Source organism: Thunnus thynnus, chromosome 13 (assembly GCF_963924715.1).
Source record: "Thunnus thynnus chromosome 13, fThuThy2.1, whole genome shotgun sequence".
Classification (NCBI taxonomy): domain Eukaryota; kingdom Metazoa; phylum Chordata; class Actinopteri; order Scombriformes; family Scombridae; genus Thunnus; species Thunnus thynnus.
This window is the reverse complement of record NC_089529.1, coordinates 3,708,762-3,723,796: the sequence shown is the minus strand read 5'-3', so window position 1 is coordinate 3,723,796 and position 15,035 is coordinate 3,708,762. Positions and strand designations below refer to the sequence as shown.

The 15,035-nt window shown below is 40.6% G+C and overlaps 1 protein-coding gene across 6 annotated transcripts in view; it reads right to left on the bottom strand.

Moving 5' to 3' along the window:
* arhgap32b (Rho GTPase activating protein 32b) overlaps positions 1-15,035 on the bottom strand; it is a 109,047-nt gene that overhangs the window by 40,867 nt on the left and 53,145 nt on the right. For 5 of the 6 annotated variants that reach the window (XM_067607311.1, XM_067607314.1, XM_067607315.1 and 2 more), the window contains exon 6: positions 11-97. In XM_067607311.1, coding sequence (XP_067463412.1) covers positions 11-97 — 87 coding nt within the window. Of the gene's footprint in view, positions 1-10; positions 98-6,253; positions 6,883-15,035 lie in introns of those variants that run through there. The other variant, XM_067607316.1, reaches the window with a different exon arrangement.

Below are 15,035 nucleotides of genomic sequence, written 5' to 3'. Positions count from 1 at the left end.
GCAGTCTTACCTGGCAGTAAATATGAACTAAGTACACCAGTTCCTTAGACTCGTAGCCGTTCCGCGTCACTTCACACTGTTCATCCCCGAGGGTCAACTGAAAGAAAAAAGAAAGAGTGGATGGAGCATTAGACAAACATCTCTTTATCCATCAGGTCATTTCCAAAAAAGAGATAAAATTAGATAATGGTGACTTAGATAACACTATAACCTTTAGCTTTCCTCTGACAGTGGCTCATATGTCTCAGTTACTCTCACTAGAACACTACAGTACGCAAAAAACTGCACAATTTAAATTTGACTCTTGATCCCAAGCCAAACATATCAAGCACGCTGTTTTTCTTTTTTTCTTTTTCATTTAATTTAGTGATGCAGCCATGAGTGTTTCAGTCATAAGTGTAACATGCTGTAGCTTTAATGAAGTGCTGGCATAACATCTAAAACAAACATGAGCCTTTGTCAGTGTGACGGTGTAGAAGAAGTCTTTTATTCACTTTGAAGCTACTTACAGGGAGATTTCAAGGCAATATCCGAAATATTAGGTTACACTCCCGATATCGCCTTTACTTCAGGTGGCCAAGATATTATTACTCAAAGGAAACATCTCTAAAACCTCTGTTTTCCTTCTGAAATCACTTTCAAGCCCATGCAGACAAAGCAGGGTGGAAAGGCAGCTTTTAATCACAGACTGGATCTACTCTACATGAAAAAAACAAGGAAGCTTCTGAAAATAAATGGATAATGTATATGATGATGATTATAGTCATGGGTTCCAAGTGGGACAGCACGGACCGCCCACATCTTGATGAAATATAGATGAGGAGACAAGCATGAAGCTGCGTGCACTGGCACAGCTAGCATCTTCTTAGCGGAGAACACATAACAGTCATATGGACAGCTGTGCTAAGAGAGGCTGCTGGCAGGTGTCTTCTCTGACAGCTCCATATTTACAACCCAACTATTTTGTGCATGTTAACAAACAGACCTCAGTTGGATGTGGTCTCTTTAGAAATTCTGACTGATGGCTCACATTCCAGAGATGCATCATTTGCAACTGTTCCAATTTTTGCCTTTTATTGCTAATATTATTTAAAAACATAATTCAGTTGTACAAATCTATTATTTTATCCTTGAGTCCAAATACCAACACAACATAACTGAGTTAACTGTAAAGATTAATTTGATTAAATGTATTCCCTTCAGATGTAACACACATTCATTCCATATTCCTTAATAAGTCTATCTTTTCGGTTCTTTTTCAATAATATTGATTTTGTTGTTTTTAAATGATTTAACTCCTCAGTTCTCTAAGGACCAGTCATCACCCTTACATAACATACACGACTCTATTTGATTCAACTCAGGTGCATCAGAGAAATCACACAGTAAACTTAACCCAGGGCACTTCAGGATTCATATCCCCTGACTCTCTTCCATGTTTTTCTGTAAATCTTCCCATAAAGGTTTTATCACAGAGCAAACCCACCGAGCATGATCATGTGTTCTCTTTTATACCTCCAACACCTGCTGACCTCAGTTAGTCCCATTCTTTGTCCTCTTACAGGTGGATAGAAAACTGTAAACTACCTTATATAACATACCTTTTGTTTCTTTATGTATATATTTTTCAAACTCCCCTTTTCTCTAATTTCGAATGTTAATGCAGTTTGCATAAAATCAGTAGTGCAAAATATTTCTTATCTCTAAATATCACTAAGCTCCAGGTGGTATTGAATTTCCATCTGCTCATCAGACAAATATAACTTGTTAACAAGTCATGGATGGAGATTCTAGTCATCTCTGCGTTACGCCTTATGGATCGATGCTTTTTATCTGCTGCATGGTTTTTTTCCCTTTGTCTTATAAGACAGCATCTGAAGGGGTTAGAATGTGGCTCTATTTCAGACTAATGTAAATTACTGCTATCATACTTAGAATGTTTAGCTGACTGTAATTTCAAAGGTCATCTTACTGTACAAATTTCATTCTTTGCAAGCAGCAACTGATCCATTTTTGACACTATTTTGACATATTTTGTTTTGTTGACATGATCTCTTTGATTCAGGCATAAAGTATCATCTCAGCAATTCTTTTAATGGCCCATAACTTAACATGTAGTCATTGTTTTTGTTCCCCCTCTTCTCCCCCTACCTTTGGCGTAAGTTGTTGAACCTAAATTTGGGCACTGTACAGGAGGTGAATCTAAGTTCCAAGTATTCTTGGGAGGAAACAATGCAACAGCTAATTTGCAACATGGCAAACACCACGATCAATAAAGTAATATGCTTGGATAAGAACTGCAAGGAAGTTTGTTGTAAAACAATATGTCCTTATTCACCTAGTATGTGTGACTGTGAAACAAAATCCTACCTAACAGAACATAAAAATGACAATTTATGCTCCAGTATGTGAAGCGATGAAGCCATTTCAATGACGTTTATCCAAAATGTTCCGGTTTGTAGAACACAGTGGAAACATAAGACTGAACCAAGAACCAAAGTCTTACAGGCTCTTCAAAGTTCATGTTATGGGAAGCTCCAGCTTACGGGTTTCCATAATGAAAAGGAGTTTGTAGGGAGTTACAGACCTTTCTCATATTCATATGTATGACAAGATAATGTATATGCATAGTTTTGAGCATTACATATGTCGGTGTAATGGACAGACCATCCTGTGGCAGAGTTTCATCTACTGAGCTTAGAACACCAGAAGACCATATAAAAATGTGATGTAGCACATCAGCTAGCCAGGTGGAGTGAGGTCTAGTTGCAGGTTGGAGGGAGTCTCCATCAGAAACAATGGTCATAATGTTGAGTGCTATTGAAACTCTGCCTGGCAGGACCTGCTGTTGGCTTTCTCAGCATCAGTCTCGCTTCTACATGTTTTTTACATCTCTGTCGCCTCTCTTACACAACTGCATTGGTAATGCTTTCTGCTCCATTTTACTGGGTTCAGCTTATTAGGTGAAATCTGCAACTGTTTGTTCAGATTTCAGTTCTTTCACAATAGCAAGCACAACAGCTGAGACGGAAGGTATTTACATGCTTCAAAAGTCCACTAAACAGATATTGTCTGAGCAATGTCATGGTGCCAGTGAAGAGAGAAAAACACATGGAAGCGTTTTTGTTCCCATTAAAGCAGGCTTGATTTAAAGACAGTTGTTAATGGAGGGGCAGCGGTAAGTAAAGCTTTCACGGAACAACAATGTCCTTTTCTGTGGCTGCGTTTCTTTTCGGAGAGACAAACTAGTATGACAGCAAATGACCTAATTACCTCTCAGTTGTTCAGTATCCGCCCTGAGAACACAGTAATGTTTTACACTCGCTGTGCAACCAAAAGCCATTCTCCTGCAGAAGCTATAAAAACAAACCTTCGAAACAAAGCCGTAGAAGCAGATATTAGAAAAGGCTTTCTCCGATTTTGCAGGACAGGTTTATGAGTTTGGACTTATACTTTAGGAAATGAAGAAAAGCAACGACCGACTGTGACTGACGAGACGAGAGTGATTGTTGAACTTTGCTGTAAGAGATGCAGGCCAAGACAAACATTACAAAACATGACATTCTCTGGAATTTTACTGCAATAATAACACTTCTTCAACTTCCCTTCAGTTTTTAATAGCATTCAGATCCATGTCCTTGCACAATGGCTGCTGTCAGATTCTAACAATAATCTTAATATATAATAGAGAGCATTTGAGTGAATTGTACTCTGTCTAGTTAACTCTCATCTTCTGCAAGGTCCACTGTCAGAGTAATCATAAAGATAGTTTTTTGAAGATAGGAGTTTGGCCGTTGGACTCAGTGATAGTCAGTGATGTGAAACAGAGTGGTTGGTGTGATCAGACTTTCCTATAACTGAAAGTTTCTAAGACCAAAGAGATGTTCCCAGGAGGTCTACTTCTCTTGTTCCAACTATCATTGAAGGGGAGCCAGCGGTACGAGTATCTGCACTGATTTCATTATCAAACTGATAAACCAAGATTGCTCTTCAGGTTAGACATTCCAGTGTCTGTCACAGGTGATGCATACTTTATCAAGTCAGTTTTAGCATTTTCTATCACCCCTTGGTTTGGTAAGTGACACTGACAACAGTGACGTTGGTATTAATCTGTGTTCTTCCTTGTATTTATTGCTGTTTTTTTAATTAATTGCTGTACTGTTCTGTATTTATTATTACTGACTGCTGTATATAAGCCAAATTGCCCCTCAGGGACTTTAAAGCTTTATTCTATTCTACTCTAAAGTGGTGCGCATGTGTTTTAATAATGCATGATGGTGGGAAAAACCATCTCAAAAGCGCCTTCACATGTGCAGCTGCATCCAGAAATCGTCTGGAAATGTTTTATGTTCGTGGTCATGTGTTGACAGGAGCATCAATATTTTCAAACAGCTAATTTAACAATATCCATGCTATTACTGAGTCTTCCTTTGTGATGGAAGCTGTAAGACTCCAGGGTCCGGGACTAAAAAAAAAAAAGGCTCAGAAGTGTTTCTGTCACTTTCATGTTAACTTTCAAGTGAAAAGCTACAAGGGAGTCTGGGATGAAACATTTATTTCTCTGATTCTTTGGCAATAGTTGATTGGAACAGAATGGTGAAAGGTTTGAAAACTCGTAAATTGTGTTGAGGTTTAAACAGACGGTAACAGGCAGCCAGAGGAGCTTATATGCCATTTTTAAAACATGAAATCAGGCTTCGCGTGGGGCAACTTTTACACAACATCTGGCCTCACTTCAGCATATTCAGGATAACCATGTATGACTTAAAAAGGTCAGTAGCTCATAACATAAAGAGGGAAACAAACTAATGCTGCTAGGAAAGATAGTACACAATATGTAAAAGGGGCTACAATTCCACATAGAGGATTATTACCACCAGAGGGTGACATGACATTCATCATTCCTTCTGCAGACAATGTCCATGTCATTACAATTGATAAACTGTATATCTCAGTAGTCTACCGCTCAGAAGATGAACACAGTACCGACATGTACAGCTCTTTATATGAATTTTGCAGGAAGACACATGTCATATTGTGAGAATGAAATGCTTAGACATATCTAGCCATTAGTGCCAAGTCCTCAACAGTCTACTGTACATCTGCTGACAGAGCACTTAGAAATTATGGATGGCATTTCAGAATAAGCGAGCGAGCGAGGGAAGCGCACTGCAGGTTGGCTCCCAGCTGCATAATAACAGGACTGTAGAACTAACATTTTTTTTTTTTTTTTTTTTTTACATTCTGAAGTTGGTAATTGCAGAAACATTTTCAGTGGAGTATAAGAAAATAAATACAAAGATCAGTGCTTGCTCGACATAACAGTTTCTCTATTTATGGAAATAGCAGTATAAGCCAGCGAGTGCTTCTGCTTTTAGGCGGTAGTTTTTTTCCAAATTACAACTTATGATGAGATCCGACCGTGCACCCAAACAGACATGGCATACGGACAGGTTGTCAACCACTCTAGGCCTTGTCACAGCCTGAAGAAATGCTTTTTGCGATGCATGCCACACGCCACATTCTAATTTGATTTCACTTCAACCTGCTCTGCACCAGCACACGTTGTCCCTGCAGCCACAGCAAAGCCTAACAGTGAAGGTGGCTGCAGTCTTACCATTCCTGAGCAAACTGGATCTTTATAAAAACCATAAGCATTGAAATAATGAAGTGAGCAGATGTTGTCTTTCACAGAATGTAACACTAAATATGAAAGAATTAGCAATTATGGAAGTTAAAACTGTACATTGTGTGGGAACAATGAAAAAATAGACATAAAGACCCCAAGAAAGATCACCATGACAACTAGACAAAGCACTGTTTATAATTATAAAGTCAGAACTTTCCGGGCATCTGATCTCCCTGTCCTCCAGCTGTATATGGTCAGATTGAAAACAAATACACATAAATGGGTGGTCTGAGCTGTCTTCTTGTTTACATCATTGTAAGAGGAGGGTCATTAAATTCCTCAAGCAAGAGAAATCCCATCCATAGCGCTTATTTTCCAAAGACAGCAAGTAAGAGACAGAGTTTAAGTTAAACAGTCAAACAAAAGCTTTCTGCAGAGAAAAAAAAAGCTCAATCCAACAGCCATATATTGGACAGAAGCAATTTAAGTGAGTCCTGCAGGTACACAAGGACAGCAAGGAAGCTTTGCTTTGACAACTGCAGAGCACCAGTAGAAAAGTCAAAGAACAAGATGAAAAGAACAAAATGCCACAGTCAAAAAGACAGAAAGACACTTAATACTCACAGCTGTTTGGTTTTCACTCGTTCCTTGTTTTAGTTCCTACACTTTGCTTCCGTTCATGCCGTAGAGCTTCGCACTCAGAGTTTGCCCCTCCTTAACACTGCAACACCTGTCCCCAGTTTCTATTTCTCTGTGCGAGCGTGTTTCTTGAGAATGTACATCCCGTCTCGCATGGTCCTGTTTTGCCAGTCCAGAACAAAATTTCCCCTCAGCAGGACGTAAATGTCAGCTCTCCACTTTCCTTCACATACAGTGTAAGCTCTCCCAGTGAGGGAGTCACAGACAGGGAGGGAGGCAGTAATATTAGCAGCAGCACTGTTGGAGGATGAGAGGTGGTGGTATGTTGGATTCCATAACTGGACAGCTTTCATCTCCTCCATTTTGCCCTCTCTCCCATCCCTCCATTGTGATGCCCCATCCTGATTCTCTTGCTTTCTTTCTCTTGTTGGCTTCCTTTCTCTGATGGCTAGCACCCAACAGAACTTTGTTAACACCCAATTTAATTAGCAGCAGGAAATAATGGGAGGTGGGAACACCCAATTGTTGTTTTTTTTTGCTATTTTCTTTCAGTCTTGTTCCTCTTGCCGACCTCACCGTCTGCTTTCTCTGTCCCTCCGCCACATGCTATTCTCTCCCTTTTTCCTCCTCTCCCCTGTCTGACATGCTGGCTCACCCCTCCCCCCTTCTCTCCTCCTCTTCCTCCTCTCTGGTTGGTACATTCCCAGGACAAAGAGCGGGGATGGAGGGAGAGAGAGACAGCAGAAAGAAGCGGAGCAGAGAGAGAGAGAGAGAGAGAGGGCAGGAGGTAACAGAAGGAAAAGGGGAGGGGGGGGGGTGCACTTGCAGGAGAGCAGTTTTCTTTTCTTCCACATGTGCAGTCCTCTCTCTGCTGTCCTCTTCCACAGTGGCATTTTACTGAAAACTCAACTGAGGAAATCTGCAGCTCTTGTGAGTAGGATATAAATAAAGAGTCAAAGGACAGATCTATCTAAACGCATCCTCAAAGCATTGATTATGTCAGTGACTGATCTTTGCAAATGCAACAAAAACAGAAAGCCTCTGAAACTCTAGGGGACCAACCCCTGCATTTAAAAACCCACCCCACAATAAATCAAACATGGAGTGTGGTAGTTTGTAGTCCACCACACTTGCAAAGTAGAAATAGAGTCACCAAAAATATAACCGGAACTTTCCCTTTGCTGAACAGCCTGCTCTCAGATTGCAGCCAAATAGCTCAAACAAAAAAAAAAAAGAAGACAAAAACCGTAGGTCGCATCAGCTGTGATGACTTCATATGTGCCATCCAAATATGAGATGGATTAAAAAGACCCATGGCTGGACAGGAGAGTGGTAATACAAGCAAACAACCCGCCTCGCTGAGGAAGACATGTGGGAGCCAGGAGCTGCATACAACCTGCAGTAGTCACTAAATCTCTCCCTGTGGTGCTTGAAAAACAAGTGGTGTGTGTGTGTGTGTGTGTGTGTGTGTGTGTGTGTGTGTGTGTGTGTGTTCAGGAAAAGAAATATTACAATAACAGGACACAAGATCAAACTTCCACATATTTCAAATAAATTCAGATTGAAACATTGCAAACATCATTTACTTACTTGCATTGCTGCAACCTTCATTCCTGAGATGACTACGTGATCAAAACACCTGCTACTGAACATTAACAGGGGAAAAGCAACAAAGTGTCAATCTGCTAACAGTCACCGCTCGGCCAAAATTGTTCCAGCTTTCCAGGAAAAGCAAAGAGCCCCTCTCAGTGCACTGGGATGTCTGGTTTAACTGGCTGCTGCCGGAGCATTTAATCATTCTCCACTACAAGTCTGCTTATGTTTATCAAATAATAATCCAATGATGACCCAGTTCATCATTCTGCTCTGCTCTGCTGGTGAAAGGTTGGACCACATGCAGGGAGGTCAGATGTTGTCCAGGAAATGTAACCACAGCTGAAGTTCTGCTCTAACTGATGCAAAACGAAAAAAAAATCCTCCATATATTATTTTTCTCTACAAAACTTACAATGCAGATTATAATGTATAAATATGATGTGCTGTATTCTGCTGAAACAAAAAACACAAAGCAAAGTGTCTTCCCTCACCGCACACATTTATACACCACAGATTAGCTTTACATGGAATTTAGGTGTTTTCTATTTTTGGAGACAGGAGAATAGTTTTTTTTTCCCTTACTACTGTGTAAGATTCATCAGTTAGACATTTTCAACATCTGTGACTGAAGATCACTCAATCAGACCCATGATGAACTTGAATCCCAAATCGGATGACTTCTGACTTCCATATCTGAGGACTGCAATGTTTTCTTTGGAAATGATCACACTGTGCATGGCAGCTACTACTAACCCTCTAGTTACTTGACATGCTAGCAGCGCTATGAGGCTGTGCTTTCATCAGCATGCTAACATGCTCATAGTGAAAATACAGATTCAGATTCAGCAGGTTTAATATCTACCATTGTCATCATCTTAGTTTAGCATGCTAACATTTGCTAATTAGCCCTAAATACAATGTAGAGCTGAGGCTGATGGGGATGTGTTTAGCTCTGCAGGTAAAAGTTTGACTTGATGATGGTGTTAGAGGACAAGTCCGAGGATGTCTCATATCATTAGGATTCATCATCTGGGAAGCATGAATGTCTGTATGAAATGTTGTGCCAAACCATCCATCATATATTTCTGTCTGTACCAAAGTAGTGGACTGACAGAATGACATTGCCATTCATAGAGACACACTGCTGGTGTGGCTAATAAAAATGAACTCAGTAGTCTGTGCCAGCACAAGTACCAGGAGAACTACCAGAGGCTGATGACCTTTCTGTCCTCATTTAAGGCTGCTGACTATGGAAGATTTGTCAGTAAATGATTTCAAAACCCAAGTTACACAGTGCTTCACACCAGGCAGCACATTTAAATAAACACATTATAAAAACTTTAGATTTCATTTTCATGAGAATCTTATCAGACCAACATGACTCAACACCAAAGAACAACAGCTGCATTAACAACTTTACTATCTATAAACTAAAGTGGAACTACTGAGTACTTGAAAGCTTGCGGACTTTGTACAGATTCTTCAGAGTTAGTGGATGAGATGACTCAATGTTTATCTGCCACAACAAAACAAAAGTCCATGATACTCCTAATCCTGTTAATGAATTATCAGTGGGTGTTTTTGTCCTGTAGAAGCTAAAGGCACACATTCACTGTTCTTTATTTCTAATGTGATAGAAATGTACAGTTGTTGTTTTTTTAATTTTAAATATATTCTATTATGGGAAAAGAGAATTCAATTCATTAGCCAGACTCTGACAGCATGACATGAGTTCAAGAATATGAGAACTTGAAATCAAGGTTATGTTACAGCTGCTCTGCTATACAGTATTACACTCATTAAGACCAAGATAAGTCGAAGCCTCTCATTAATGTGTTATTTTCAAAACTGTGGGGGTGGAAGTTGCAGAAAATAGGAGAGTAATGCAGCGATTAAAAATAATGGCTGGTCTCTCATGACACTATTTTCACACCGTTATTTTTGTCAGACTGCAGAACTAGAGGGGTTTTTTGAGTGCGAGGCTGCCTGCGGGGCTTTGCTGCAGTACTTCAGGAGAAGTGTGAAGGAGCTACGTCTGAAATCATTACTAAAGCTATAAAAACGGCTCTAGTATGAGACTGAGGACTATGCGCAGAGAGAGAGAGATCGCTGTGAGGGGATGAGATCATGACTTGGAGCAGGTTCACCAAACACATCTCGTTATGAGAAACGTTTGCTTACTGTAAGATCCGTCCACACACAAACACACAGAAGTACAATCAAGAGAGGGAGTGACCTGATGCCAAATAGCCGTCAGATGATAGAGCCCACTGAGGCTAAAAATGGATTTCCACCTCTGTGCGGAGAGTATATCTCCAATATGTGCATCCTACTCATTCAGGCCACTCTGCACACTGCTGATATCTCACCTCGCCGTTATCTGTGGCCCATTACAATCACACCCCAGTGTGTTAGATAATGCACAGAAAGAGCACTGTTCACAAACACAGGTGGTGATGCAGGAGCTAAATAGCTGTATCCTTTCAAGACACTTCACCTAATTTTACAGAATGATTGGAATGTAGAAAACATGTTGATGTGAAGGGGATATAGCAATTTTGTCTTCTCTATCCCAGTTTCATTTTCATGAGGCCAGAGAGGGGTAAGACGTTCCAAACATGCTTTCAGTGCTCCTGGAGTGAAGCAGTTACTCCAGCAGCCAGCTCAGCAGTTAAAATGTTCCCACGTCCCAGGCATTTCCCCACTGGAGGCCCCCCCCTCCTCCGCCCCCCTGCCCCCCCCCAGGTCAGGTAGGAGAAAACAGGAGGGTTTGTCAAGTGTGAAGTAGGAAAGTAAAATAAATCAGTCTAGTCTAGCCGCAAATGCCATAACAAGAGAGAGTGTGTGGAACGGAGTCTGGGCCGGTAATGTTTCTTGCTGACTGGCTGGATGTCAGTTTAGTGGACAAATTACTAACAGTCAAGGGGAACATGAACATCACTCTGAGTGAGTATGTACATCTGTATACGGCCTTAAGACAACCATATGTTTAGAACATACATACAGTTTTCACATATGCTGAAATAGTGGGTGCTGGATGGGGATTTCCCTGGAAAAATCCTCCAAGAAGTGATTTGTTTTATATTTGCAGCTTAGTTGGAGGTCTAAGAACCGCCATGGAACACAGACAATGTAAGTAATAAATATTCTCATTATTAAACCCTCTGTCTATTCATCTGTGAATATATTGTTCTATTCATAGCAACAAAAGCTTTCACACAGTATCTCATTTATGTCCATTAAACATTTTTTTGGACATTTTTTAAACTGTGAATGATGAGTGTTTGCAGTGGTTTACAGCTGCATACATACAGTATACGTTCAATGAAAAAGGCAGAGAAAAGAGTTGGGATAAAATCACTTTACATGTAAACAGACACTACATTAATCTGATGGGTTTGTAGGTATGAATAGTGAAACTATTTTTACAACTTTGAACTGCTCTATAATATTTTCAGTTATTAACACTGAAGATTTGTAAATGATTTTAGGCGCCTGTGTCATTTTTCTTGTAATTTGGTTTCCTGGCAGCTTTATAATTTGGTTGATGAAGTTGTTGATGTATAGCTTAGTTTGTGCTAAAAAAATGGACACTAAGCATGTGATGACAAAAATGAATGAATAGAAAGTAAGCAAAAATAAACCTGGACTCAAAGGCAATGCATTTGTTTGTTAATCACAATGACTAATAGGAAGTGCAGTGCAACATAGCAGAGATGTTGCTCCCTGAAAGTCTTCAATATTACCACTTGAAAGCTCAAGTCTTTCAAGAGTAGCAGAAATGAACTGCTAAAACAGTGCACTCCAAGTTCCAAGATAAATCTAAGAGGTTGCAAGATTATTTGTTAGTTAGAAAGAAAAAAGAAAAAAGGGGATGGGGGCATGTCTGCTACACAATTTATGACTTATAAAACTATTCTGTTTTTTGCTTTTTCATTAGTTCTACAGGTCTCTACAAACTATTGAAACAGTCTGAGAATGCAACATCACATTCTCCACAACCTACCAGATTTCATTCATCAATGTTTGGATCCAAATCCAAACAGCACAACCTTGACAATTTTGAAAATGAAAACAACTTTTCAATACAAAAACAGAAAATTGTATTAAAAGTCTTGTTACAATTTGCCAAGATTTCTACCACTGGCATCATATTTTCAACCCAACCCTTCCACAATGTTGTCCTCCGATAACAACCGTAAGAGACAAAGAGAAAGAGAGACAGAGAGGTTATGTGTGTGTGTGTCTGCTCTTTTGTTTCCTCTAACAAGGGCAGAATGAATCTAACCGTTACATCATCCTCTGCTCACAAGGAGTGGTGAGAGGACCTCTGCGTGAACATGTGACAGAGGATTTGACATCATCTGTTTGCAGGCCACAGCTCTGAGTTCGCTTTGTCCAGACAGACATTGGAGCATGTATAATTATACAATTAAAACCAATCTAATGTTTGATCTTTGGTTTAACTTCTGTAAAAATGCACATTGTTGTCTTGAGTATTCTCTGGATCCTTGTTGTTTGCCACCCTGCGCCTTTAAAGAACAGCCTGGCTCGGTGTGTGCTGGGCTGGCCAGTGCTGTCTTCAGTGTTGTGCTGCAGTTGATGGATTGGGTCCCACTGGGGGAGGGAATTCATCTCTATGCATCGCTCCTGGTCCTTTGTGAGTGAAGGGGGTGAGTGGGCAGTAGGAGCATACTGTGTCATGATGCTCAGCTAGCAGGAGCAGACACAGGAAAGCGATGGAGGGATGGATGGATGGATGGATGGATGCGTAGATAGATAGATAGATGGGTAAGAGCACGGACAAAATGATGAGCAGCACCCTTCGTTCTCCCCCTCCAGACTGCTTCTGTCAAGTCAGAGTCCGAAGGTAGAGCCAGCTGAGACACATCGGCCGTACACACAGTGAGTTGGCCTAAAGAATGGCTGAGAGGGGTGTCAGTCTTCATCACACGCGTGACCGCACACATACAGACAGGCTACTGCTCTCATTCACCCGCAAACAGAAATCACACCCTTTATAAGTGCATGCTCTGTTGTCGAGATGAGAGAGGGGGCACTCCTTCACAGCTGTTAAACTCAGATTGATTACCGTGATTATTGTCGGAGGCTGGATACACCACACTCTTCTCTTGTCTTTGTCTTTCTCTCACACACACACACACACACACACACACACAAGCAAACACATTGTGTGTGTCTGTGTGTGTGTGTGTGAACATCCATATCTTTAAAATTTGCATAATGCGGTTTATGGGGTAGTAAAATTCTCAAATTTTGATTCATATCACTTTCATTGGTACATGATATTTCCCGTGTACACAGCCATGAAATGTCTGGTCTCTGACTGTCTGTATGAGGAGAGAGAGCTTTTGTGTAGAAGGACTACCTATCAGGCTGTGACCTTAGCACCACAATAGAAGCCCTGAAAACAGAAACAAACAGCAGGGACATGATAGATGGTGGATGTCAGTTTAATGATACACTAAGAAAGCTGCACACTGCTAAAGTATGCATTGAGACATGACTTTATGATTAAATAGGTAATGTAGCCAATATATTGCATCTTTAAAAATCTCTAAATAACTTAAAATGCTGGTAATCATCATAGAGTTTTCAGTAGTTGAGAGCTGTGACCTAAGTTTCTGGACAGAACCGGCTTGTGTGGTTTTGAACTCCATTAATAGTAAAATGTGTAAGAGCCTGAACCTCATTGTGGTCTATGTGCGACAAGGCGGGACAAAATGTTAGGTTGCAGATAAACCATATGGAAGAGCAGGCCTGACTGGCACAGTGGGATAGTAGTATTGAAGTCAATAAAGTTGTTTTCCTGGTGTCTGACTGCTGACTGGATCGTGCAGTCAATGGCCTGCAGGGCTGGGAGAGGGCTGAGGGGAGAAGAGTGGAATAGAGGGAAGCTGGAGGCCATTCAAGAGAGACATCAAGTAGGGTAGAGGCCGTGGAGGTCAGGAGGATATACAGTATGCACTAAAAAAAAAATACTGTTAAAAAGGGAGAAGGAGGTGAAGTGAGGTTTTTAAAAAAAGTGGCTACTTTATTAGATACACATGTTTGTTAAGGCATACAGCCATTTCCCTTCAACAACAAACTGTGTGGCTGCAACTCGATAGAAAAAGTATGTGGACTGGGTCAACAGGTTTATTGTTTTATTTTATTGTTTGATTTTTTTTTGTTACTGTTGTTGCCAAGAACTGTAACGGTTCCATCATAAATATCATAAATACCTCCCCTCCTGCATTTTTATACAGTATGGAGAATGATGCAGTAAACCAACACAGAAAAATTGCAGTCCGCAGTAGTTCTACGAGCTGGCATCTAGCCAGCAAACAACAGTGAGTTACAAGTCTTTTTTCTTTTTTGGTCTACTCCTCCTCTCGTACCGTTGCTCCAATCTAGCAATGTCTTCCAGCATGAGCAGCATCTAGCATCATGCTGGAAGACATTGCTAGGGCTTACTCACAGGCAAGCAAGCACTTGGTACCTGCATTAGTCAAATGGAAGAGCTCTGCTTCCTTCAGTCCCTGGGGAGAAATCAATTCATTGGCCAAAGCAGCATTTAGCTAAAGTAGCTAGCTAGCCCAAGTGTGCAGCACTCAGTGATCCCAGTAAGCTAGCATTAGCTTGGGTCCAAGGTAGTGGGGCGTGTTTCTAGAGCATGGAAGGCAACAACCCACACACCTTATTTGGAAGGTCCTGACTCCAAACAGAAAAGATGGCGCCGACCAGGAGCTGCAACTCTGGGCAACCAATGGGTGACATCACATTTTGCTATGTCAGCAGTTGCTTAACATATTGATCAATACCATACACCTTGAAAGAGCAAGGTTCTAGCTATGGGACAGTCTTGCAGTTTATTACGATCTGGCAGCCTCTTAATTTCTGTAGTCCTTGCATTTTATTTTTACCATTTTTAAAGTTTTGTGAAAAGTGTTTGTGCATGTGTGTGCACATATGTGAGTGTGTGATTGTGTGTGTGGTGTGTGTTTGGAGGTGGGACAGGACGGCAGGGTTTTTGATCTTTGTTATACACTATATTGTTATGTTACATTCTTTTACTCTACAAGCTATCAGTGTCATTTCAGTGTCATGTCATTTATTACCTGTTTGTTAATAAAACATATTTGAAACAGAACTACATATGAACAGCATG